Genomic DNA, 27,605 nt, shown 5'->3' with positions numbered 1-27,605 from the left:
CTCTAGGCAGACACCATTCTGTATACATCTGGCCCTTCTTTGGACACTGTGCTAACAAACCTTCAAACGCGCTTCAATGCCATACAACTCTCCTTCCGTGGCTTCCAACTGCTCTTAAACGCTAGTAAAACTAAATGCATGCTTTTCAACCATTCACTGCCCGCACCCGCCCGCCCACCTGGCATCACTACTCTGGACGGTTCTGACTTAAAATATGTGGACAACTACAAATACCTAGGTGTCTGGCTAGACTGTAAACTCTCCTTCCAGACTCGTATTAAACATCTCCAATCCAAAATAAAATCTAGAATCGGCCTTCTATTCCACAACAAAGCCTCCTTCACTCACGCCGCCAAACATATCCTAGTAAAACTGACCATCCTACCGATCCTTGACGATGTCATTTACAAAATAGCCTCCAACACTCTACTCAGCAAACTGGATGCAGTCTATCACAGTGCCATCCGTTTTGTCACCAAAGCCCCATATACCACCCACCACTGCGACTTGTATGCTCTAATCGGCTGGCCCTCGCTACATATTCGTCAACAGACCCACTGGCTCCAGGTCATCTATAAGTCTTTGTTAGGTAAAGCTCCACCTTATCTCAGCTCACTGGTCACGATAACAACACCCACCCGTGGCACGCGCTCCAGAAGGTATATCTCACTGGTCATCCCCAAAGCCAACACCTCCTTTGGCAGCCTTCCCTTCCAGGACTCTGCTGCCAATGACTGTAACGAATTGCAAAAATCGCTGAAGCTGGAGACTTATATTTCCCTCACTAACTTTAAACATCAGCTATCCGAGCAGCTAACCGATCGCTGCAGCTGTACATAGCCCAGTTGTATATAGCCCATCCAATCAACCTACCATATTGTTTTTATTTACTTTTCTGCTCTTTTGCACACCAGTATTTCTACTTGCACATTATTATCTGCACATCTATCACCCCAGTGTTCATTTTGCTAAATTGTAATTCCTTACTACTATGGCCTATTGCCTTACCACCTCACACCATTTGCACACACTTTATAGAGACTCTTTTTTTCTATTGTGTTATTGACTGTACGCTTGTTTATTCCATGTGTAACTCTGTGTTGTTGTTTGTGTCACACTGCTTTGCTTTATCTTGGCCAGGTCGCAGTTGTAAATGAGAACTTGTTCTCAACTAGCCTACCTGGTTAAAAAAAGGTTAAAGAAATAAAAGCACAGAATCATCTAGAATGTAATTGTATGTTGTAGCATTAAGATTTCCCATTTTTACTGGAACCTAAAGGGCCTACCCTGAACCACAAAAAACAGCCCCATTTTTCTATAGTGTTATTCGACATGGAGGGTTAGATGGTGGTGATGTCCTAAGAAAGAGGTACAGTAATTATTTCATGAAGCAAAAGTGTTGGAACAATAAAGTGTTGGCATTTGGGAATAGTTAATGCCTCATAGGGGAAGTTGGCACTGACTAACCAGGTTTGACTGTAATTCAAAGAGGGAGTTTGGAAGTGTTAATGTTTAATTAGATAAAATGTAGGTAATATTGGGCAACATCATTACTATAAATATGTAGAACTGACACGTTAGCGTCGAGGACACAACCACTCACTGCCCTAAAAATATCAGTGCGAGTTTTGTTTGTCTAATTTATTTATTACATTTTGAATTGCCAGCTGGAAGCTCACGGGAAAAATAAGTCTGCATTGTGTTTATGTACCACAGTGGTCTTTATTTATCTGCACTCAGCACAAACACAAAGCAGTAGCGGCGAAAAGTAAAGCAGCTTCCCCCTCACCATAGTTAAATATCAAGGCAGTGGAAATGCAAAGTGTGGCCCCTTTTTTGAATGAAAATGAATGAATATATTGAACCACATTGAAATCATGGCAGGTGACACATAAACCAATACAAACACATAAATAAGTAATGTTGGAGATAGGAAATGTAATCTAAAGGACAAATCTTATATCGGTCTGCTAATACAAGACTATTAAAGGCCAAGTGCACTATTTTTGTAAAACAATAAATATATAATAATAAAGATGTTAAGGGGTGCTGAGGCGCCCTCAGCATCCCTACTTCCTGCGGTTATGAGCACAGGTATGGTTTTGGGAGCATTTATTTTAAACCTTGAAATTGTATTAGTCTAACCAAGTCACTGAAATTAATTAGTTATCTCGTCGCATCAGATATTTTAGAGTGAAGTAGGTGAGGTTAACATTGACCCAATGCCTATGTAAATGCTTTAAGCAATGCTTTTTTCAAACTTGCCAGATTAAGGGAAAGCACTGGTCAGAATCAAAACCCAACAACTTTCCGTCTCAAAGCCTGCAAATGCATCTTTAGCTGTCCATTCAAACAGCGGCTGTCTATGACTAATATACATTCAGACTCTTCTCCAAAGGCTGATCCAAAAGGCAGAGACTATCCCACAGTGCAAATTACATTTGTGTATTCATAAGCACAATCCCCTGAACAGCAAATCAGATCTTTTGTTTTTCCAGGCAGACCAGACAGCTGAGAACTGCTTGACCTGAGGAAGGATTCAGTATGGCTAAAAAGTAGTGCTGAGCGATTAACCAGCGTCGGTTCAATTATTTGAATTCCATTTTATTTTTTATTTTTTTCTGTGAGCTCAATGTGCACACTTTCTCTAGAGATACATTTTTCTAGCCTGAACTGTGCGATGGCAGTAGGGGGTTATAGTTTCCAACAGACCAATATTTGAAAATAATAAATGGGCAAATATTATACAATCCAGGTGTGCAAAGCTTTGCCAAAGGTGATTCTAACATATTGACCCAGGGGTGTGAATACTTCGATTTACTTCGATTTATGTATTTCATTTTCAATAAATCTGCTAAACATGTTTTCACTTTGTCATTATGGGTTATTGTATGTAGATGGGTGAGAAATCAATGTAATAAATGTTGAATTAAGGCTGTAACACAACATTTGGAAAAGGTCAAGGGGTATGCATATTTTCTAAAGGCACTGTATCTACCTCTCCTGTATCCCTACACATGTATTGGAACTGACCCAGTATATAGCTAGCTTACATCTCATGTTCTTATTTTTATTTGGTGTATATTCATGTTATTTTAGTACTACATTGATATTGATTACTTAAAAGTTACTTAAAATAAAAAGTTATCTTCACGACGACCTTCATCCATAACCCTTCGGGTCATACGGTAATTATGCCAGCACTACAGCTCCAGCATCTTCAGTAAATGACAGTGCTCCAGTTACTCATGGCAACAAGAAGTCGCCTCATTGCCCATAACTGTCTCCATATTTATCTGTCTCTAAGAATGTGGCAGATTCATTCAGTTAATATTCATTTGTTCATGACCATGATACTATTTGATATGCAGTATGGCTAACAATCAAATGTGTCCATCAATCTGTTTCTCGTGTTAGTAATAAGACCTTTCTCAGATCACGATTAAAATGTGGTCATGCAGATTGCAGAGGCTTTCCCAGAATCATTCTGGCATTAACCATGTAATCATTATCTTTATTAACCTAGTTGTGGGGTTTTCATTTAGTCATTTCATCAGGTCAAATTGAATCGTGATTAATATGTGGGTCAGGGGAATTTTTAAAGTTCTTGGTGGTCGTATAATAAAACATAGATGAAGAACAAGAGAGTCGTTAGTACATAATGCTTTAGAGTGGATTATTGTAGCTAGTTGTTTAATGTTATATGAAACAGCTGGTCATGAAATCATGTAGATCACTGTGTTATTAGGAAATACAGCACAAATACTGTAGTCCATCACATTACTGTATAGATTTAGATTAGATTTAGACCTGTATCCCAGACGTGTATCCCACATTTCTCACAAGATCAGTTATATGGGTAGAAACTTGTCCAGCAACGTTTCCATAGGGTTTCTTAATACAGATATCTTTAATTGGTGAAAAAGACATAATAACCTTATAGAGTAGAGGGATTTATTTTTTGTAAATCCAGATGTGTAATGTAAAAAGATCTGTCCTGTGAAGCGACTGCAGATGATGCAGTATGGGGTATTGCAGGTGGAAGACCAGCATTGTGCCTACTCAAGTGAGTCAGGGTCATTTCTCACACAGGAGATCATTATTGCACAGTGCGGCAGAACGGGTCCCATGCAGCAGGGCTGGGTTTCCGATCGATCAGGGGAAGCGAGAGGCCGTGATAGGGGTGGAGAGACAAGGAAAGGGAAATAAAGAGGAGAAAGAGATAATGGGAAGAAGATGGAGAGAGAGACTGGTGATGACAGACAATACCCACCTAGTGTTTAATCAGCCTAGGGTGGAGAGGTGGTACACATAGGATTCAATGCAGGCTGCTGAGGAGAGGACGGCTCATTATATTGGCTGAACGAAGCGAATGGAATGGCATCAAACCACGTGTTTGATACTATTCCACTGTTCCTGCTCCAGCCATTACCACGAGCCCGTCCTCCCCGAATAAGGTGCCACCAACCTCCTGTGAGAGGATTTGTCTTTTGATCAAAAAGTTGATGTTACTTATCTTGTTAATAGTTATGTACTTTGTAGCAGTGGTAGTCATCGTAGCAAAACATGGAAGTGATGGTATGTGGTAGTAGGTACTGTATTGTAGTAGTAAAGTATTGCCCAATACTGTACAATGAGGGAATATGATTGTAGTGTGTTTTATCCCTTTTGGATGGCTTCCACCACGCTGTCCTTGCAACATTGCCAGTCTCTGCTTTGACTTTGCTTTTTAAAGGACAACTGTCTGGCATTGGGTGGTCAATATTATGAACCCTGAACTATCTGATCAGCCAGTCAGAGAAGTATGGGTTCCCTATCTAGGGTCTAGTTCTTCTCAAGGTTTTTCTTTACTCCAGTCGGCTTCTGCTCTTTGTGGATTTGAGGCCCATGCTTTTTCCCCCGACCACTTCATTTGTCAAAAGTGATATACACATGAAAATGAATTGATTGAATGACTGACTACGAATTGAAATTCTTGGCACATGGACTTTGATCGAACTAGTGACTCATCTCTCGGTTGTAACAATATATTCCCAGAGCTCGTGTGTTAATCTATGAATCATTGTTGGTGCAAAGCCCCTTGCTGCTGCACTCAACTGCAATACTGGAGGTCTTTCAAACTTCCTGTTTCTAACTTTGACCTTCTGAATTCTGGTACAGAGGGGAATAAAAAAAAAATACAAATCTGTTTCATGGTAAAGCAGAAGAGGATCTGACCATTGCCCTGAAGGAGTCCCCCCCCCCCCCCCCAGGTTACTTCCCCTTCTGAAATGTCATGTTTTTTTATTACTTTATGCAAATCTCAAGGGCCTTTTGTTTGTGCAATAAGATTTGAAAACAATTAGTATCACTAAGGGGAAGTATTTCTAACTTTAGATCTGTAGGTTTGACAAACATTTTCCTGCAAGTCTCCCATTCACATCAATTAATGATTGACATGAAAGTAATGCATGCTTGTCCATACTTGGAATGGGGCCCTGACTATCTAGGTGAAGCATTTATGAATTGTAAACATTTTACCAAGTAAGTTGATAGAACTGTGAAATGTTACAGGGGCGTGGGGTTGAATGAGTCATCCATAACTATTTAATTAATATGATGTAACAGTAAAATGAAGGTGATATTAAAGATTCATACATAATGAACATCCATCTTGCAGGCACTGTAAGACAACAAGTTGAAAGCAGCTCTCTCGTCAAATGTAGAAAATGTATGCACTCACTGTATGTCGCTTTGGATAAAAGCGTTTGCTAAGTGGCATATTTATATATACGATGCATTTTCACTTCTCTCACCTCAGATGATGCTGCAATGTCAATCGTTGCATTGCCATTTACTTTTTTAAACTAGTAATTGACAGCCTTGGAGACTTTTGATCATGTGTCATTTAATTTGGTTTATAAACTGGCATGAATTTTAGTTTTCAAAATAAATCCAGACGGCATATCTCAGTAGCTCTGCTAAATGCTCATTTCATTTTGTAAAGATAGATCCACAATGGGTATGTTCCTAATTATTCCCTTTTCACAACCGATCTAAGTAAACCACCCAACAAAAATAAATTACACAAATAGGAAGCTATTGAAATTCTTGTTGGTGAATCTGGTCCAGTCTCTCTAGAGTGTATGGTTCATTCATTAAACATAAACCACGTTTCCAACCACGTTTTTTATGCAAGTAAAGTCATACCGTGTAAAAAACAAAAAACAAAACAAAAAACACGAGAGCTGTGATGGAAGTTTCGGTACAATTTAATAAATTGCAACAGATAATTTGTTTGTTTGACATAGTTGGATCTTTGAGTGTCAGTAAAATGAATGATGCGAGAAATGGCTGTGGAAATGCTTTTATGAGCAAATATTGATATAATAACCATATCAAAGTAAACTTGGAGTTGCGATGACATGGTGTGTGGTCCTCCCACTATGACTTAAATGCGATAGATACATTAGACATATTTTTATTCGTTACTTAAGTGAAGAGTACATTTTGTGTGCACTACATCATCACACACAGATATTTATCTGCAACAAGTCATTTTGGTGGAAACGCCACAGGTGGGAAAATTTGCATATTTTCTTTATGCATATTTTTTAATATTCACATGAAAGTCTGTCGCCAATTGGATGGAAACCCATCTACTGTGTCAATTATGCAATCAATTTATTTCTGAAATCAATATGACTTATTATACTCATCAATATTTTACCTTTTCGACATTCACTGTCTAAATGCCTAATCAGCTCGCATTAATGCAAAAGGTCTATGAAAAATGAAAAATGGCGCTTGTCGACAGACATCAAAAGCTATCATATGATGGGCCTCCAGAATTGGCCCATCAACTGGTGTTACTGATTTCCATGGGCATAACCTACAGAAATGGGCCTCACGACCCTATGGCGGAATCCGGGTCGTGTTCATTAGGGCACACGAAAAAAACAAAAACAATGAGCGTTTCTAATTGGACAGGTCCAGGTAGTTCTTCAATTTGGTGCCTAATGATCACTGCCCTGTATCATACCTAACAGCAGGTTCTAGCATTAGCCAAATCAATCCCTCTGGTTACCTAACCTGAAAGGTATGGTGGATCAGTGGCTGCCTAAAGAGGCTTATGCACCTGAAAGCTTTTCTAGACTAAACAAAGCAATAACCTTGATGACAGCGAGAAACCACATGCACCACGGCGAAGGGTGCAGATCGTGACAAACCATAATAGGATATGTGGTCAATGTGAGCCATCGTAATAGTCAACATGACCTCTATTGCCTCTATACTCAAGTTTGAATTGGATGATGAGGTTGGAGGATTGCATCTTGATTAAGCAACAGCCCCTTCTGATGAATAAGCTATGTCCTCCTCGTGAATATGCTGTGTTTTCTTCATCGAAGTTGAATCAATTTCAGTACTTGGATTTTTTTTTAATAGAACATGCTGTGGGTTTTCTGTGATGTTCTTGGTTTACAAGTTATCAATTTGTTGTCTGTATTGAGGTTTTGAGTGGGTGTAAAGAGTCAATGAAGAAACGCTCTCATTGCTACCATGGTTAAAGTCTAGAAACTTATTGCACTGATATTCAGATCAATAAGACATAGCGGGCCATTTGTTAAAAAATGCAACATTAAAAAATAATGAATGAATCTGCATCAGTAATAATAATCTGTCAAATTATGCATTTCTAACATACTATTCAAACGCCATGATGATTGCCATATTGTAACAATCCTCGCTAATGAGCCCACCTTACAAGTCCCCCGAAGTGAGCTAACCCTATTGGAGCAATCCGTAGGTTGTCTTTAACACAAGCGACCTGGGTTCTATAATATTTTGACAAAGGCTGAGAGAGCATAGTGTAGTTGATACTTTGTTTAAAGGCCTCATTATTATTTTTTTTACAGGTAAGGAACAAGTCCGTAAACAGGTTCAATTACAGACAAACAAAAGCGAGACAAGGACATTTTGATAAAATGGAGGACAAGGTGAATCCATTATTAAGTAATTATTCAACATTTGTCAAATGTCACTTTGTGCAATTACTTGTCCCTGGAAGGAAATATTGTACTATGAAATACAAAGACCGGGAACTGGCCACCATCTCACTTCCTCTTGGTCCAAGAAAGTTCTTTAAAGACACGTTCCATAGAAAATCAATTATGGTGTAACCTCGTCCCCAGATATTGCGAACATTGGCCGGATGTGTCTGGGAACGAGATTTAACTATGGTGAAACAGCAAGGCCAGCGTCACAAATTAAGTGTGAGACACCAAGTATAACTGACTCGGCATGATGAAGGTAGACTCAGCATTGACATCAGTTTTGGCAGATTGTTGTTGTTTATGCCTGTAAGGCAGAAGTCATTTCATTTATGCTGCTGTTGATGTCTAGCCAAAAGTTGCCCCACTCTGTTTGATGATGAACTATTGCTGAGTCTATCTTTTAAGCAGTTCCCATAAAGATAAGGTGCCACACCCATCAAAAAAGCAATCTTTGAAAAAGATCAATTGAGGTTGACGCGTCAGCTTTTAAAATAGATAAGAGCACTATTCATTGAGGGAGATGCCATCACCTTTTCTTTTATTAACTGCAGGACACAGAGAGATCTCTGTCCCAATATTCTTAAATAGCTCTCGTTTCCCTCCAGACCACTGTTCGGAAAGGACTGGAAAGGTGAAAAATAAATAACTTAGGAGTCTATCCAATCTTTTTTGCTAATCAATAAGCTATTGGAGACTATTGAGACACAAAAAGAGAGTAATGTTCCCGGGCAGCTTACCCTCTTTCTGAGGTTATAGGTGAGCAGCAGGTTGCGGGAGAAGTGGTTAGAGAAGGCCGTGTAGAACTCCAGAACTTTCTGCAGAGCTTCACGCTTGATGACGTGGAGGTCGCAGTAAGTCAAGGCCCGAACGTTGGCGCAAGCCTGGGCTAGGGTCACCTCCTTCCAGAAGATGTCCCCAAACACGTCTCCCTTTCCTGTGAAGATACAAAACGGGGGATAGAAAGGGGAGAGAGAAGTAGTGAGGTGAATGATAACAGGGGAAACCCCATCCATCCACAATGATATGAATCTAACTGCCATGAAGCTCATCTTGCAGCCTTTTATGGTAATACAAAGTCAAAAGCCCAAGGTCATACCTCTATCCTGAAATGTTCTACTATGCAAACTGCCTGTACAATGTGAACACACACAAAAAAAGACCATTTGAAAAAGAGTGCGTTACGTAACTGGTATTTAAAAAATATCTAGTTTGAGACCAACGGGGTAAAATGATACACAGTGCATTTGCGATACCAATTGTAGAAGCCTTGTCGCCTACAAGGCAAACAGACGCTGTACTGAATTGTAAACAACATATTCCAGCTCTTACTAATGAAAAGTTGCATCCCTCACTTCACCGAGCTTCTACTTTTCTGGAAACAGATCGAAAAAAGTATTAGCCAAGAGTCCATAAGCCATGGTTATTAACATATATGCAGACTTTTTGGTTTTCACACATGAAAATGCAAATCTGTCCCTTTCCAGTGTCCAAATTGGATTGATGAAATGCATCAGACAGCTTATGGGAGATTTTGGAGTTACAGTGCAGCTTTGAGTGACTGGGTAAATGACTGGGTAAATATAGCTTTGTGAATAAAATAGACTGTGGAGCCCTACACCACCTCATAGAGCCTGTAGGCATATATGAAATTAATGTTTGTTTCAAATACTAAAATGTTATGTGAACATCAGAATTATTTAGGTGGTTTAAATTATTTACTTTTCTACTAATGCAGGAATGTCCACCAGAGCTGTTGCAAGATAATTGAATGTTCATTTCTCTACCATAAGCCACCTCCAACATTGCTTGAGAATTTGGCAGTACATTCAACCAGCCACACAACTACAGGCCATGTGTAACCATACCAGCCTAGGACCTCAACATCCAACTTCTTCACCGACGGGATTGTCTGAGACCAGCCACTCAGATAGCTGATGAAACGGAGGAGTATTTCTGTCTGTAATAAACCCTTTTGTGGGGGAGAACTATTCTGATTGGCTGATGGTAATGGCTCACATCATCCCAGAAATTATTATCCCAGAAACCCTAGATCCACTCCAATTTGCATACCGCCCAAACAGATCCACAGATGATGCAATCTCTATTGCACTCCACACTGCCCTTTCCCACCTGGACAAAAGGAACACTTATGTGAGAATGCTATTCATTAACTACAGCTCAGCGTTCAACACCATAGTGCCCTTAAAGCTCATCACTAAGCTAAGGATCCTGGGACTAAACACCACCCTCTGCAACTGGATCCTGGATTTCCTGACGGTCCGCCCCCAGGTGGTGAGGGTAGGTAGCAACACATCTTCCACGCTGATCCTTAACACTGGAGCTCCCCAGGGTTGCGTGCTCAGTCCCCTCCTGTACTCCCTGTTCACACACGACTGAATGGCCAGGCACGATTCCATCACCATCATTAAGTTTGCAGACAACACAACAGTGGTAGGCCTGATCACTGACAACGACGAGACAGCCTATTTGGAGGAGGTCAAAGACCTGGCCGGGTGGTGCCAGAATAACAACCTATCCCTCAATGTAACCAAGACTAAGGAGATGATTGTGGACTACAGGAAAAGGAGACTCGAGCACGCAACCATTCTCATCGACGGGGCTGTAGTGGAGCAGGTTGAGAGCTTCAAGTTCCTTGGTGTCCACATCAACAACAAACTAGAATGGTCCAAACACACCAAGGCAGTCGTGAAGAGGGCACAACAAAGCATATTCCCTCTCAGGAAGCTAAAAAGATTTGGCATTGGTCCTGAAATCCTCAAAAGGTTCTACAGCTTAAACATCGAGAGCATGGGACTAAACCTGACTGGTTGCATCACTGCCTGGTACGGCAATTGCTCGGCCTCTGACCGCAAGGCACTACAGAGTGTAGTGCGTACGGCCCAGTACATCACTGCGGCTAAGCTGCCTGCCATCCAGGACCTCTCTGACCGCGGTGTCAGACGAAGGCCCTAGAAATTGTCAAAGACCCCAGCCACCCCAGTCATAGACGGTTCTGTCTACTACCACATGGCAAGCGGTACCGGAGTGCCAAGTCGAGAACAAAAAGGCTTCTCAACAGTTTTTACGCCCAAGCCATAAGACTCCTGAACAGGTAATCAAATGGATACCCAGACTATTTGCATTGTGTGCCCCCCACGACTACCGCCCTGTAGCACTCACTTCCGTCATCATGAAGTGCTTTGAGAGAAGTGCTTTATTCGATACCATCTACTGCATCTTGACTATGCCGTTCTGTACCATCACTCATTCATATATCTTTATGTACATATTCTTCATCCCTTTACCCTTGTGTGTATAAGGTAGTTGTTGTGAAATTGTTAGGTTAGATTACTCGTTGGTTATTATTACTGCATTGTCGGAACTAGAAGCACAAGCATTTCGCTACACTCGCATTAACATCTGCTAACCATGTGTATGTGACAAATAACATTAGATTTGATATGTTAATATCCTCTTCCCATTGGGTTTGTATATCTAATTTTCAATTCACATTACATCCTTGCTTTACCTTTCGTTGTGGTTGGCAATGCAACATTCTTGGTCGACAGCTCAAATATACCGTACATATCACAGTAGCCACTTGCCAGTACGCACAAACTATTTAAAAGCAGAGCAACTTTTCTTCTAAAACAAACTACAAACTATTGTTGAATAATGCTACAATCCACAAGCAAGGATTTATTTTCTCATCCGTACACATTAAATTAGCTGGCAATACAAAGCGAACTCCTGCTAACTAACATTAACATGCTTCATGATCAAGTAACGTTAGCATATAAATAACGAACGTTTATCCCTCCCATACGAATATAAAGGTAAAGTAACGTTATCATACAGTATAATTCATATAATAATATAGGCTACACAGCTGCAAAACATTAGCGAAGTAAACAACATAATTTATGCAGTCTTACAAACGTGCTAGCTTTAGCGGAATGCTGACGTTGAGCTGAACCATAGCTAGATAGGCGCTCTTAGGCTTACACTAGCTACCATAGTAAAAATACCTTACAACAAACCAGGCTTAATTTGATCAACATCATGGTTGTCATTATATTACGTCTTTGGCCGAACCTGAAAAACCTGAACTTGATCAATCCCCGTTGAGGGATGGTCCACTTTTTCGTATATGACCGTAAAACATTTTTATGATGACTATAACATTTGTTGGCACATTCAATTCTTGCATATTTTGTCATAAGAAGCATTTTTCACCATTCTGTCTGCTCAATGCTAAACATGGAACCAAATCAGAACTCCAGTACATACCCCTTGTGATGACGGCAGCCAATGGCCTGCATCTATCTACGATGTAAACACAGCCTCTGGTGAAAACACGAGCTTCTGTCTGACGAAGAGGAACATAGCTCCCAAAAACTGAAATAAGATAAATATCTATTTAAGTGCACTTGAAATATGCAAAATGCAATCCGATTTGTCCTGATCTTATGAAGATGTAACTCCGTTGACCATTTAGGCAATTTATTGAAAGCTAGCCAATGTTACAGTTTGACTAGCTTAGCCATGTGTCTAATTTCATATAACTAGCTGCAGCTTTAAAGAAACCCAAATAAAAGCATGTAGATAGAAATATGTGTGTGTGTGTCATGTATGCAAGAATGGAGATTTTTTTAAAAGAGGACAGCTGCACATGCATATTGGCCAAACACATATAGCATACCTTGCAATACAATCTTCTCTAAAAACAGTTGTACAATGTGCTCTGCAATAAGATTCCTTAAACCAGACGAGTTCTCAAATAGCAGCTGCCTAATACCATGGTGGGCATGCATAATGTTGGATGCATTAGAATAATCTTTTTTAAATGTTTTTTATTTAACATTTATTTAACTAGGCAAGTCAGTTGAGAACAAATTCTGATTTACAATGAAGCCCTACACCACCTGATAGAGCCTGTAGGCATATATGAAATTAATGTTTGTTTCAAATACTAAAATGTTATGTGAACATAAGAATTATTTAGGTGGTTTAAATGATTTACTTTTCTACTAACCTTCTAAAATCCTCCCAATCCATTCATTATTCTACTAACAATGTGTGAGACATGTTTTCCATAATCTAAGTTTCATGCATATACTGTACATATGAACAAAGACCACCATTACAAATAGTGTTTCACCATTTATTGTACGAAGACAAATAGAAAAAGGTGTCTCAGGCAGTATTTGATGTATCTAAATATAGTGTAACCTACCAATGAATGTACATCAAGTGCCGTAGAGGTAACAATCTTACAATGTTGCAGTCCACAAATTAAAGCTTTACCATCTATGCCAAACGCCTGGACCTCTGATGGAGACCGTAGAACTGTCATCGTGGCATGCTTCAGTGTTCCCCCTTCTCTCTAGGAGCATTTGTGTGCCCAGGCCCCATAGGCGTATCGAAAGGATCCCACCCTGGTCACCAACTGTACATTGGTCGAAAGTTTACATACACCTTAGCCAAATACATTTCATCTCAGTTTTTCACAATTCCTGACATTTAATCCCAGTAAAAATTCCCTGTCTTAGGTCAGTTAGGATCACAACTTTATTTTAAGAATGTGAAATGTCAGAATAATAGTAGAGATAATGAATTATTCCAGCTTGTATTTCTTTCATCAAATTCCCAGTGGGTCAGATGTGTACCTACACTCAATTAGTATTTGGTAGCATTGCCTTTAATTTTTTCCAACTTGGGTCAAATGTTTCGGGCAGCCTTCCACAAGCTTCCCACAATAAGTTGGGTGAATTTTGGCCCATTCCTCCTGACAGAGCTGGAATAACTGAGTCAAGTTTGTAGGCCTCCTTACTCGCACACGCTTTTTTCAGTTCTGCCAACACACCTCTATAGGCTTGAGGTCAGGGCATTGTGATGGCCTCTCCAATACCTTGACGTTGTTGTCCTTGCCACAACTTTGTAAGTATGCTTGGGGTCATTGTCCATTTGGAATAACCATTTGTGACCAAGCTTTAACTTCCTGACTGATGTCTTGAGATGTTGCTTCAATATATCCACATAATTTACCTCCTCGTGATGCCATCTATTTTGTGAAGTGCACCAGTCCCTCCTGCAGCGAAACACCCTCACAACATGTTGCCACCCCCGTGCTTCACAGTTGGGATGGTGTTCTTTGGCTTGCAAGCCTCCCCTTTTCTTCCTCCAAGCACAACGATGGTCATTATAGCCAAACAGTTCTATTTTTGTTTCATCAGACCAGAGGACATTTGTCCCAAAAGTACGATCTTTGTCCCCATGTCCAGTTGCAAACCGTAGTTTGGCTTTTTTAATGGCAGTTTTGGAGCAGTGGCTTCTTCCTTGCTGAGCGGCCTTTCAGGTTATGTCGATATAGGACTCGTTTTACTGTGGATATAGATACTTTGTACCTGTTTCCTCCAGCATCTTCACAAGGTCCTTTGCTGCTGTTCCAGGATTGATTTGCACTTTTCGCACCAACGTTCGTTCATCTCTAGGAGACAGAACACGTCTCCTTCCTGAGTGGTATTACGGCTGCGTGTTCCCATGGTGTTTATACATGCGTACTATTGTTTGTACAGATGAACGTGGTACCTTCAGGCGTTTGGAAATTGCTCCCATGGATAAACCAGACTTGTGGAGGTCTACAATTTTTTTTCTGAGGTCTTGGCTGATTTTCACATGATGTCAAGCAAAGGGGCACTGAGTTTGAAAGGTAGGCCTTGAAATACATCCACAGGTACACCTCCAATGAACTCAAATGATGTCACTTAGCCTATCAGAAGCTTCTAATGCACAAAGTAGATGTCCTAACCAACTTGCCATAACTATAGTTTGCTAACAAGAAATTTGTATGGTCCAGAGACGAGAACTCTACCATCTATGGGGAAAGCCTGGGCTCCTGACTGGGGCAATATAATTCTCCCCACTGCATGTTACAATATTAATCTATTTGTCACCTGTTAAAATGAATCTAAACTGAGATGCTCAAACAAGCACGTGTATCTGTAGTTGGTGTTCTTTAACTCTGAAATGCACTATACCGTGTAAGACAAAACCCACGAAGTAAAGACAACAGGCAAATGCATATGCAGTCTCAACTTCTAAATAGTGACAGCAAGTCTAGTTCAAACTACAGAAGGATAGTTCTCCTCACAGGTGAGTGAATCAGCCCATGCTTGGTGAATGGCATGTGGTTGATCTCTTAGAGCAGGAAACAGGAGAGCTGAATAAATCACATTAGACAAAAGTGAGAGACAAGAATGAATAAAACAAATCACAGTAAAGGAATGTAGTTCCTGCCCCATCCTGACAGTCGGGCAGGGTGCTCTGCATTCATCCTACTCCAACTATTGACATATGTGGTATTTCATATTAATCCGTATGAATTAAATTAGTGGGTCCTGCCTTGATGACTGTATTAGATTTACACTGCTAGTCCTATAGATTGGTGTAGTCTTAAATTATTACTTGAAAAAAACTGATAGTTAAAATGCTGCTCATCTCAGAATGACTTGCTAGCTAGTGATAAAGCTATCCGCTTCTGCTAGGTAGCAGCATATCTACTTGTTTTATCAAGCTAGCTACATTACCGATGTTGCTGTGTTCTAAATTGGGAGTAATTTTACAGCTTGCATTGATTGTATCGTGTTTCTATTACTAAATAGTTTACAATAGATTACAAAAAACACTTTACCTAATAGCAGTTTGTCGGACAGCTATCTCTATCGAGGATTCACCAGCCGTTTACTACCTTTAGATAGGGACAACGTGATTGGCTGACATGATCAGCAGAGAGAGTACACAAGTTTTCATTCGTTTACAGTTTAGTACTCGTGATGTTTGCCTATCCAGCTGGCGAACATAAAAGTATTTTTTTTTTTAAATGTGCAAGAATTTACATTACCAACCAACAGAAATTCATATACACAATATGTAAAAAACAGTTCCTCCCTCAACAGAGTTTCGAACATTTCGAAAACTAAATCAAAGCCTGCAACAGCCCAACACCTATATGAGGTAAAAGCAAATTGCAACTGAAAATGATAATTCCCTGGGGAGTTACTTCTTGCCTGGACCTCGGTGCAGTCAAGCAAAAAAACAAAACACTGTTGAGATTTAAAGCTACGGCTGTTACTACAATTTCAATTTCAGGTTTAAAAAAAGAGGAAAATGTATGTACATTTCAGCCATTTCAAAAACATTGCTATTACAATTTTACGTATAAGTGTTGGCTCAACCTGCTTAGAGGTGGGCAACTGTTGGGAGAGTGTCGGTAGCAGTCGAAACGTGACAAGCTCGTGAAAAAGTTTAATGAAGACCCTCTTGGTGAGCGATATTCTCCTGCTCATTTCTTAAAGGTTAAGTCCCCGCTGGAGGGAGAGAGCAATCCAAATATTTATCCCTGGCGTAAATATGAGCTCCATCGTGATAACCACTCTTCAAGCTTGACGAGTTGGAGGAAAAAACAATCACGGAAAGGATGCAGAGAGCAGCCCTAGAGTATTGTAAATTCATCATCCCACTTCCTACAAGCGTTTTTCTGTCACAGTGACACAGCTAATCTCTGTGAGGATGAGTTAACAGACCATCATCGGACCAGCATCTGTCAGAGGTCTGACTCAAGAGTGCCCCTTCTCCTCACCCACTTTGTCTGAAGGAACCAAGAAAAAGGTTCTAAATCAATTTAAATATATTTTTAAATGCTTATATCACACAAGCATTTCATTTGAAAATAATATCATCCACTACAGGTTGACACAAATATGGCATGTTTGTTCCTATATAGTGGGTGGCTAAGATGAAAAACTTTGACTCAATTGTAATAGTGCAGGGGTTTCAAATCTGGTCCGGGACTTCCCTAAACTGAAACTATTTTTTCCTAGCCCCAAATTATAATACCTGATTTACCTAATCAACTAGTCATCAAGCCCGTGTGGTTGGGATTTTGTGTGGTAGTGTTGGGATAGAACAAAACCTATGCAGCCAGTCTGGGATGACCCAAGTAGCTAAATTGAAAGCAAAGTGAAAATGAGTACAAAGCAGCCTGTTATGAGTACAATAAGTTCCATCGCAACCTATTATAAACATAAAGACCCCAGCTACTATCCAATCAAAGCCACATTGACATTGTCCCACCCCTGGTTTCACAATATAGGCTTAAAAGGCCAAATGTAACACAATATCTCCAATTCATTTCCAGCAATTTTACCCGTCTGTCTGTTTGATGCGCACTTTTGTCTATCACTCCATAGCAGTGATGGGTCGTTCGCGTTCTAAGAGCCGGCTCTTGTAGGTGAACGTTGGGAGCCGGCTCGCATGTCAGAAGAGCAGAATCTATTTATAAAAATATATTTTTTAATTAAGATATGAATAATCAAAAGATTTAAATGAAAATAATGATCTAATTAAAAAAAATAATATAGGCCTAAATGCTCAAGCGCACATATTTGTTGTGACTGTCTGCTCAGACTAACAGCCTCACCTGTTGTTCCTGTCAATCAGACACGCAGTGTCAACCAATGAACCAAAGATGCATGAGGGAGGGCCGAGCCAACTCACTCACAGTCACACACTTAGCAGCCGAGGAGAGAGAGGAAGGACAGCTGTGAAAACAACAGCTGGAAAATTAGTCAGAAGCACAGTAGCATTTGGATGCATTTTAATAATATAGACAATGTTAGAGGACAGTGTAGAATTTGCCAAAACAAAATCTCATATAAAGTCGGTTCTACGCACAACCTACACCGGCATATGCGAACTGTGCACCCAACTGTGAAGCTAGCTGTAGTTGAGCTTTGTGAAACTAGCAGGCCTGCTAGTGATAGTGGTGGAGCCAGCGTATCCACTCAGTCAAGTAGGCCTACTCCGCAACCCACAGAAACACAGTCTTCTATGGACCTGTTCTGCCTGTGATTATTATTATTTGACCATGCTGGTCATTTATGAACGTTTGAACATCTTGGCCATGTTCTGTTATAATCTCCACCCGGCACAGCCAGAAGAGGACTGGCCACCCCTCAGAGCCTGGTTCCTCTCTAGGTTTCTGCCTTTCTAGGGAGTTGTTCCTAACCACCGTGCTTCTACACCTGCATTGCTTACTGTTTGGGGTTTTAGGCTGGGTTTCTGTACAGCACATTGAGATATCAGCTGATGTACGAAGGGCTATATAAATACATTTGATTTGGACCAGTTTATGCCAAAGTCTATGTCTGTAGCAAAACAAGGCCAAATTGATATGGCATTGGCTAAAATGATTGCCAGAGGACAGAGGTTTTAAAAATTATAGCAACAGTCTAAATCCAATGGACACAATTCCAAGCAGGAAAACCCTTTCAAAATCACTTATTCCTAAACTGTACGAGAGCACACAGGCTTCAGTGCGGGAAGGAGTCCAAAAAGCTACTGCAGTTTGCCTTACCACTGACTGCTGGACATCAAGGGTAAACACTTCTTACATGTCGGTTACATGCCACTTCATTGAAGATTTTTTTTATGTCTAGCTGTCTCCTGGACTGCTTTGAGTTCAGCGACAGACACACCTCAGAGAACCTGGCAGAGGAACAGTTGAGAGTGGCCAGAGAATGGCAAGTAGACGAAAAAGTGGTCTGTTGTGTTAGCGACAATTCAGCTAACATAACCAATGCCATGAACATTTTTAAATGGACCCATCATTCATTACATTTACATTTAAGTAATTTAGCAGACGCTCTTATCCAGAGCGACTTACAAATTGGTGAATTCACCTTCTGACATCAGTGGAACAGCCACTTTACAATAGTGCATCTAAATCATTTAAGGGGGGGTGAGAAGGATTGCTTTATCCTATCCTAGGTATTCCTTGAAGAGGTGGGGTTTCAGGTGTCTCCGGAAGGTGGTGATTGACTCCGCTGTCCTGGCGTCGTGAGGGAGTTTGTTCCACCATTGGGGGGCCAGAGCAGCGAACAGTTTTGACTGGGCTGAGCGGGAACTGTACTTCCTCAGTGGTAGGGAGGCGAGCAGGCCAGAGGTGGATGAACGCAGTGCCCTTGTTTGGGTGTAGGGCCTGATCAGAGCCTGGAGGTACTGCGGTGCCGTTCCCCTCACAGCTCCGTAGGCAAGCACCATGGTCTTGTAGCGGATGCGAGCTTCAACTGGAAGCCAGTGGAGAGAGCGGAGGAGCGGGGTGACGTGAGAGAACTTGGGAAGGTTGAACACCAGACGGGCTGCGGCGTTCTGGATGAGTTGTAGGGGTTTAATGGCACAGGCAGGGAGCCCAGCCAACAGCGAGTTGCAGTAATCCAGACGGGAGATGACAAGTGCCTGGATTAGGACCTGCGCCGCTTCCTGTGTGAGGCAGGGGCGTACTCTGCGGATGTTGTAGAGCATGAACCTACAGGAACGGGCCACCGCCTTGATGTTAGTTGAGAACGACAGGGTGTTGTCCAGGATCACGCCAAGGTTCTTAGCGCTCTGGGAGGAGGAAACAATGGAGTTGTCAACCGTGATGGTGAGATCATGGAACGGGCAGTCCTTCCCCGGGAGGAAGAGCAGCTCCGTCTTGCCGAGGTTCAGCTTGAGGTGGTGATCCGTCATCCACACTGATATGTCTGCCAGACATGCAGAGATGCGATTCGCCACCTGGTCATCAGAAGGGGGAAAGGAGAAGATTAATTGTGTGTCGTCTGCATAGCAATGATAGGAGAGACCATGTGAGGTTATGACAGAGCCAAGTGACTTGGTGTATAGCGAGAATAGGAGAGGGCCTAGAACAGAGCCCTGGGGGACACCAGTGGTGAGAGCGCGTGGCGAGGAGACAGATTCTCGCCACGCCACCTGGTAGGAGCGACCTGTCAGGTAGGACGCAATCCAAGCGTGGGCCGCACCGGAGATGCCCAACTCGGAGAGGGTGGAGAGGAGGATCTGATGGTTCACAGTGTCGAAGGCAGCCGATAGGTCTAGAAGGATGAGAGCAGAGGAGAGAGAGTTAGCTTTAGCAGTGCGGAGCGCCTCCGTGATACAGAGAAGAGCAGTCTCAGTTGAATGACTAGTCTTGAAACCTGACTGATTTGGATCAAGAAGGTCATTCTGAGAGAGATAGCGGGAGAGCTGGCCAAGGACGGCACGTTCAAGAGTTTTGGAGAGAAAAGAAAGAAGGGATACTGGTCTGTAGTTGTTGACATCGGAGGGATCGAGTGTAGGTTTTTTCAGAAGGGGTGCAACTCTCGCTCTCTTGAAGACGGAAGGGACGTAGCCAGCGGTCAGGGATGAGTTGATGAGCGAGGTGAGGTAAGGGAGAAGGTCTCCGGAAATGGTCTGGAGAAGAGAGGAGGGGATAGGGTCAAGCGGGCAGGTTGTTGGGCGGCCGGCCGTCACAAGAAGCGAGATTTCATCTGGAGAGAGAGGGGAGAAAGAGGTCAGAGCACAGGGTAGGGCAGTGTGAGCAGAACCAGCGGTGTCGTTTGACTTAGCAAACGAGGATCGGATGTCGTCGACCTTCTTTTCAAAATGGTTGACGAAGTCATCTGCAGAGAGGGAGGAGGGGGGAGGGGGAGGAGGATTCAGGAGGGAGGAGAAGGTGGCAAAGAGCTTCCTAGGGTTAGAGGCAGATGCTTGGAATTTAGAGTGGAAGAAAGTGGCTTTAGCAGCAGAGACAGAGGAGGAAAATGTAGAGAGGAGGGAGTGAAAGGATGCCAGGTCCGCAGGGAGGCGAGTTTTCCTCCATTTCCGCTCGGCTGCCCGGAGCACTGTTCTGTGAGCTCGCAATGAGTCGTCGAGCCACGGAGCGGGAGGGGAGGACCGAGCCGGCCTAGAGGATAGGGGACATAGAGAGTCAAAGGATGCAGAAAGGGAAGAGAGGAGGGTTGAGGAGGCAGAATCAGGAGATAGGTTGGAGAAGGTATGAGCAGAGGGAAGAGATGATAGGATGGAAGAGGAGAGAGTAGCGGGGGAGAGAGAGCGAAGGTTGGGACGGCGCGATACCATCCATGTCTTGCCCACACAATCAACCTGATTGTAAGAGATGCTCTGAAGGTGATGAAGCCCACTGTGGACAATGTGAAAGCAGCTGTGGAATACTTCCACAGGAGTACAATTGGTGCTGAAAAACTAATGTCTACACAATGCCAGATGGGGATGCCTGAGCTGAGGCCTAAATAAGATTGCACTACAAGGTGGAATTCAACATTTTATATGTTGAAGCAGTTTCTTGAGTCAAAGAATGCCATCATCTCTACCCTGGCCATTGTCAATGCACCTGTTGATACTCTGACCCAAGAGGAATGGGAGGTGGTGGAGGAGGTGTGCAGAGTCCTGGAATCCTTTGAGAAGGTCACTGTGGAGTTCAGTGGAGAGAGGTACAGTAAGCAATTATTGCTACATCATTATTTAATCCAGTACTATATATGTACAGTGCCTTGCGAAAGTATTCGGCCCCCTTGAACTTTGCGACCTTTTGCCACATTTCAGGCTTCAAACATAAAGATATAAAACTGTATTCTTTTGTGAAGAATCAACAACAAGTGGGACACAATCATGAAATGGAACGAAATTTATTGGATATTTCAAACTTTTTTAACAAATCAAAAACTGAAAAATTGGGCGTGCAAAATTATTCAGCCCCCTTAAGTTAATACTTTGTAGCGCCACCTTTTTCTGCGATTACAGCTGTAAGTTGCTTGGGGTATGTCTCTATCAGTTTTGCACATCGAGAGACTGAAATTTTTTCCCATTCCTCCTTGCAAAACAGCTCGTGCTCAGTGAGGTTGGATGGAGAGCATTTGTGAACAGCAGTTTTCAGTTCTTTCCACAGATTCTCTATTGGATTCAGGTCTGGACATTGACTTGGCCATTCTAACACCTGGATATGTTTATTTTTGAACCATTCCATTGTAGATTTTGCTTTATGTTTTGGATCATTGTCTTGTTGGAAGACAAATCTCCAAATCTCATCCCAGTCTCAGGTCTTTTGCAGACTCCATCAGGTTTTCTTCCAGAATGGTCCTGTATTTGGCTCCATCCATCTTCCCATCAATTTTAACCATCTTCCCTGTCCCTGCTGAAGAAAAGCAGGCCCAAACCAGTGGGGATGGTGTGTTCAGTGTGATGTGCTGTGTTGCTTTTACGCCAAACATAACGTTTTGCATTGTTGCCAAAAATTTCAATTTTGGTTTCATCTGACCAGAGCACCTTCTTCCACATGTTTGGTGTGTCTCCCAGGTGGCTTGTGGCAAACTTTAAACGACACTTTTTATGGATATCTTTAAGAAATGGCTTTCTTCTTGCCACTCTTCCATAAAGGCCAGATTTGTGCAATATACGACTGATTGTTGTCCTATGGACAGAGTCTCCCACCTCAGCTGTAGATCTCTGCAGTTCATCAAGAGTGATCATGGGCCTCTTGGCTGCATCTCTGATCAGTCTTCTCCTTGTATGAGCTGAAAGTTTAGAGGGACGGCCAGGTTTTGGTAGATTTGCAGTGGTCTGATACTCCTTCCATTTCAATATTATCGCTTGCACAGTGCTCCTTGGGATGTTTAAAGCTTGGGAAATCTTTTTGTATCCAAATCCGGCTTTAAACTTCTTCACAACAGTATCTCGGACCTGCCTGGTGTGTTCCTTGTTCTTCATGATGCTCTCTGCGCTTTTAAAGTACCTCTGAGACTATCACAGTGCAGGTGTATTTATACGGAGACTTGATTACACACAGGTGGATTGTATTTATCATCATTAGTCATTTAGGTCAACATTGGATCATTCAGAGATCCTCACTGAACTTCTGGAGAGAGTTTGCTGCACTGAAAGTAAAGGGGCTGAATAATTTTGCACGCCCAATTTTTCAGTTTTTGATTTGTTAAAAAAGTTTGAAATATCCAATAAATGTCGTTCCACTTCATGATTGTGTCCCACTTGTTGTTGATTCTTCACAAAAAAATACAGTTTTATATCTTTATGTTTGAAGCCTGAAATGTGTCAAAAGGTCGCAAAGTTCAAGGGGGCCGAATACTTTCGCAAGTCACTGTATATGAGCAGTAGATGAGAATGTAGTTTCAGTAGACAAAACATGAACCTGAACAAATAAGTTACTGTTCTCTCTTTACAGCTATGTGACACTACTGTGTAAGGGTCTGCAGCGAATCACAGCCAACCACCAGAGAGAAGCAAATGTAACCACAGGACATGTGACAGAGTTGATGGATACCCTATGTTCATCAATGGACAGAAAGTTCCACAGAATGGAATATAATCACATGCTATCAGAAACCGCTGCACTTACACAGAAGTGTGCCAGAGCAATTGATGCCAGAGCGATTGATGCCAGAGCAATTGATGAGGCTCTTCAAAGAATAACCCCATCAAAAGGGAGGGACAGCCCCAGCAGTCAGCTGGCTCAGGCACCAGGGCAACAGGAAGAAGAGGGATCAGATGGAGCAGAAGCACCAGCAGTAATGCCACAAACGTCTGCTGTTTGGATGCTGTTTGACGAGAGAGCAACTGGGGATGCAACACAAAGGAATCCCTCAGCAAATGCCATAATGGAGGTTCGATCCTATTTGGAGGAGCCCCTGGTGGAAGAACAAGGCCTCTGTTTACCTACGGCTTACCAAAGTCATGACAGGGAGACTCTGCATAGTGGCCACATCCGTTCCCTTTGAGGGGGTCTTCTCGAAAACGGGATAAATAATTACTGAGAGAAGAAACTGCATCAGCCCCTCGAAAGTGAGGCAGCTTGCATTTCTGAATGCAAATCTCTCTCTCTCATAAAAGCTAAATATGGTCAGCATTGCTGTGTGCTGCTGGTTATAACATGGCAATAAAACGGACCCGGACGTGTTTAAAGTATCAAAACACATGTCATTTTATTAACCCATCTAGTGACTAAATTACAGCATAGGTTTCAAGTATCATGCTAGCTATAGACTTGCGTTTTAGCCCGGGAGAAGTTACAGGAGAGACGGGTGGGACGAAAGTAACACATTCTAAGCACATGCCATGGTCTCCTCTAGTTCATATTGCTTTTATAGTGTTAGCAAAGTACAGTATAAACAAGTGACCATATAATTATATATGACATTAGAATTATGTCTTAATCAATTGACTTGATGTATCAGTTAAAAACAATGGTCAAAAATATCTTTATGGCTCTGGTGGTCAATTACCTTATGTCAAGCCATGGAAATGCATGATGAATTTGCAGTTTGTGAAGAGAATAAAGACATTTATTCTATCACGAGGAGCGTGCATGACAAGGATTACTGGAGCGCACCTGATTGGAAGGACTAATTTTGAACATGTTTAAACAATTTTGAAAAATGTGAAAAAATTAATTTTAAAATGAGATGAGAAAATATGGTTAATATAGCTATTATGTAATCCATTTTTGTCCGATTTAATATTGTAAGGAAAAATATTGTGGTGGCGCAAAATTGCAATGTTGTTTTTTCATTTCCATTTTTGATGTATTTTTTTTAAAGTCGTTCTCATGCTAGAAAAGGTTGGAGAACCCTGATGTACACCTACAGTGCCTTTTAAATGAAAGTGTGACCAAGTTCCCTTCACATTAGGTCCCAGTCATTTCAGAAAGTGTCCTTTTGTCTTCATTTGACTTCTTATGTGGTTAAACCTAACAGATGTAGGATCTTAATGATTATTATTTGTTTTATTGTTACATATTGTACACCGGATAGGTGCAGTGAAATTTGTTGTTTTTACAGGGTCAGGCAGAGTAGTACGGTGCCTCTGGTGCAAATGATGTTTAAGTGCCTTGCCCAAAGGCACATCAACAGTTTTTTAAAACTTTCCGGTTACTGGTCAACGCTCAAACCACTAGGATACCCGCCGCCCTGTTTGACCACCCTGTTGCAGGAGAACTTTCCTGCAATGCGGATATTTTTTAACTTGTAGCATATGAGGTTTAAAAAAGGCTTCTGAAGTTTGTCATTTTCACTTTGAAATTTCAGACTCAACTTTCAGAAGAAAAAAAATCCATCATATTCTACATAATAATTCACATTTCCTGTTGCTGCAGGATTATTTTCCTGCTGTAGCAAACTGGCTCAAATTAAGATCCTACATCTGTACGTCACCTCCCGAGAATCACACAAAGCTGATTCTGTTTATTACAAGTAGGACTACTACTGTTTGCTTGGACACTGCAAATTTTCACAACATTCGTTTCCACATAATAACGGCCTCACGAGAATCGCCTGAAGGGGTTGCATAGATATTGTCACGGCTCTTATCAAAAAATTACTTAATGCATAAAAATAGAGTTTGCTCAATGTAGGCCCTTGAGCATACTTCCTGAACAGATTGAACAGAATATGAACGCTTTTAATCACTTTTAATTAAAAAGAAGCACAGATGTAATTTGCTATTATGAGGCTGGTTTACGCTTTAAAACAGCAGACGTGAACCCACATCAAAGGGTGGATCTCAGCAATCAGAGTCTCTAGTGTCGTCTTGAATACTAATGTGATGCAATACCTTACAGCCAGGTGTACACAAACAGGAAACAAATGTTTTTCAGCACAATCCACTTTACTCTGACCTCAATTTCACCAAATGAGCAATAATCCAGGTCCATCAATGCTCTATGCATTTAAAGGTCACTAATATGGACATGAAAACACACCATTTTAGTATGCAATTGTTTTCGAGTGTCAGATTTTGACTATACATACAGATACCAAAGATGGCCTCTTGGCCATGTCTCCCTCTTGTCTTCTAGCCTCAATGGCACTTCCTGGATAAATTAAGGTTTAAAAATTAAGAATAAATAAACCCTCACCTAATATGGCCACAACCTCATCATCCTGGATGACCTCCAAGGACCCGGACACCACAAAGCAGAGGCTGTCTACGCTTTCGCCCGCGTGGTAGATGAGGTCTCCGGGGGCACTGTGGATGGTCTGGAACTCCATGGCCAGAGCCCGTAGGCACCCGTCGCTCGCGAGTCTGAAGGCTGGGTGCTCCTTGAACACCTTTCTGTTAAGATGGACGCAAATGTCCGCCCGCATGTCCTTGGGGCAGATCTGCAACACCTGCACAAGACGAAGGTTACTTATACATATTCACAAATTGGTTAGGGTATTTTCTCATGGAGTTGGTAAACATCAACAAATAGGGCACTGATAGCTGTCAGTGTAGCTAGTTAGCATGCTAACCTTATCTAGCTATCTTGCTAACCTTGTCTAACTAGCTAATGTTATGGTGTTGCATTTTATTTTATTGCATTTTTTTACAACATCATGTTCAAAAAATTAGCCAGCTGGCACTATGGCTGGTTCTGGAGCTGGATTTGTCATAAGCATTGATTTATGGAAAAGTTTGCCACATATGGAAACCAATGCCCTATCTTTGACTTTGCCATATATAGTTATCTACAAAGTTTTGGCATCGTTCATAAATTGCAGCCGCAAATCCACCTTATAAATATATGAAATGATAAGATGAAGCCCCAGTAATATGGTTAACTATTGAAAGATAGCTGATATGCGTTTTTTTTACATTGTAATGGACATGGTGCAATCTTTGGCAGGAAGGTTTCTCGCAGGCTTTGCCAAGTCAGCCTGTGCTCACAGGGAAGTTAAATTATAGCCTACAATGACTGCTCATGATCATGCACGCCGCAACGACATGTACAGTTGAAGTCAGAAGTTAACATACACTTAGGTTGGAGTCATTAAAATTCATTTTTTCAACCACTCCACAAATTTCTTGTTAACAAATGATAGTTTTGGCAAGTCGGTTAAGACATCTACTTTGTACTTGGTCTACATTTACAGACAGATTATTTCACTTATAATTCACTGTATCTCAATTCCAGTGGGTCAGACGTTTACATACACTAAGTTGACTGTGCTTTTAAACAGCTTGTATAAATACCATGGGACCACGCAGCCATCATACCACTCAGGAAGGAGACGCGTTCTGTCTCCTAGAGATGAACGTACTTTGATGCGAAAAGTGCAGATCAATCCCAGAACAACAGCAAAGGAACTTGTGAAGATGCTGGAGGAAACAGGTACAAAAGTATCTATATCCACAGTAAAACAACTCCTATATCGACATAACCTGAAAGGCTGCTCAGCAAGGAAGAAGCCACTGCTCCAAAACCGCCATAGAAAAGCCAGACTACAGTTTACAACTACACATGGGTACAAAGATCGTACTTTTTGGAGAAATGTCCTCTGGTTTGATGAAACAAAAATAGAACTGTTAGGCCATAATGACCATCGTTATGTTTGGAGGAAAAAGGGGGAGGCTTGCAAGCCGAAGAACACCATGCCAACCGTGAAGCACGGGGGTGGCAGCATCATGTTGTGGGGGTGCTTTGCTGCAGCAGGGACTGGTGCACTTCACAAAATAGATGGCATCATGAGGAGAGAAAATGTGGTGGATATATTTGAAGCAACATCTCAAGACATCAGTCAGGAAGCTAAAGCTTGGTAGCAAATGGGTCTTCCAAATGGACAATGACCCCAAGCATACATACAAAGTTGTGGCAAAATGACTTAAGGACAACATCAAGGAATTGTAGTGGCCATCACAAAGCCCTGACCTCAATCCCATAGAAAATTTGTGGGCAGAATTGAA

The 27,605-nt window shown here is 41.6% G+C and overlaps 1 protein-coding gene across 1 annotated transcript in view; it reads right to left on the bottom strand.

Annotated features, from left to right (window-relative positions):
* Window positions 1–27,605, bottom strand: part of LOC135539435 (potassium voltage-gated channel subfamily H member 1-like) — a 62,966-nt gene that overhangs the window by 9,779 nt on the left and 25,582 nt on the right. Inside the window, exons 10-11 of the mRNA XM_064965318.1 lie at window positions 25,798–26,052; window positions 8,771–8,967 (exon numbers count right to left, since the gene is read on the bottom strand). Coding sequence (XP_064821390.1) covers window positions 8,771–8,967; window positions 25,798–26,052 — 452 coding nt within the window. The remainder of the gene's footprint in view (window positions 1–8,770; window positions 8,968–25,797; window positions 26,053–27,605) is intronic.

The sequence above is a fragment of the Oncorhynchus masou genome, chromosome 5 (assembly GCF_036934945.1).
Source record: "Oncorhynchus masou masou isolate Uvic2021 chromosome 5, UVic_Omas_1.1, whole genome shotgun sequence".
In the NCBI taxonomy this organism is placed as follows: domain Eukaryota; kingdom Metazoa; phylum Chordata; class Actinopteri; order Salmoniformes; family Salmonidae; genus Oncorhynchus; species Oncorhynchus masou.
The sequence above is the reverse complement of the archived record's forward strand: the minus strand, read 5'-3'. Positions and strand labels throughout refer to the sequence as shown.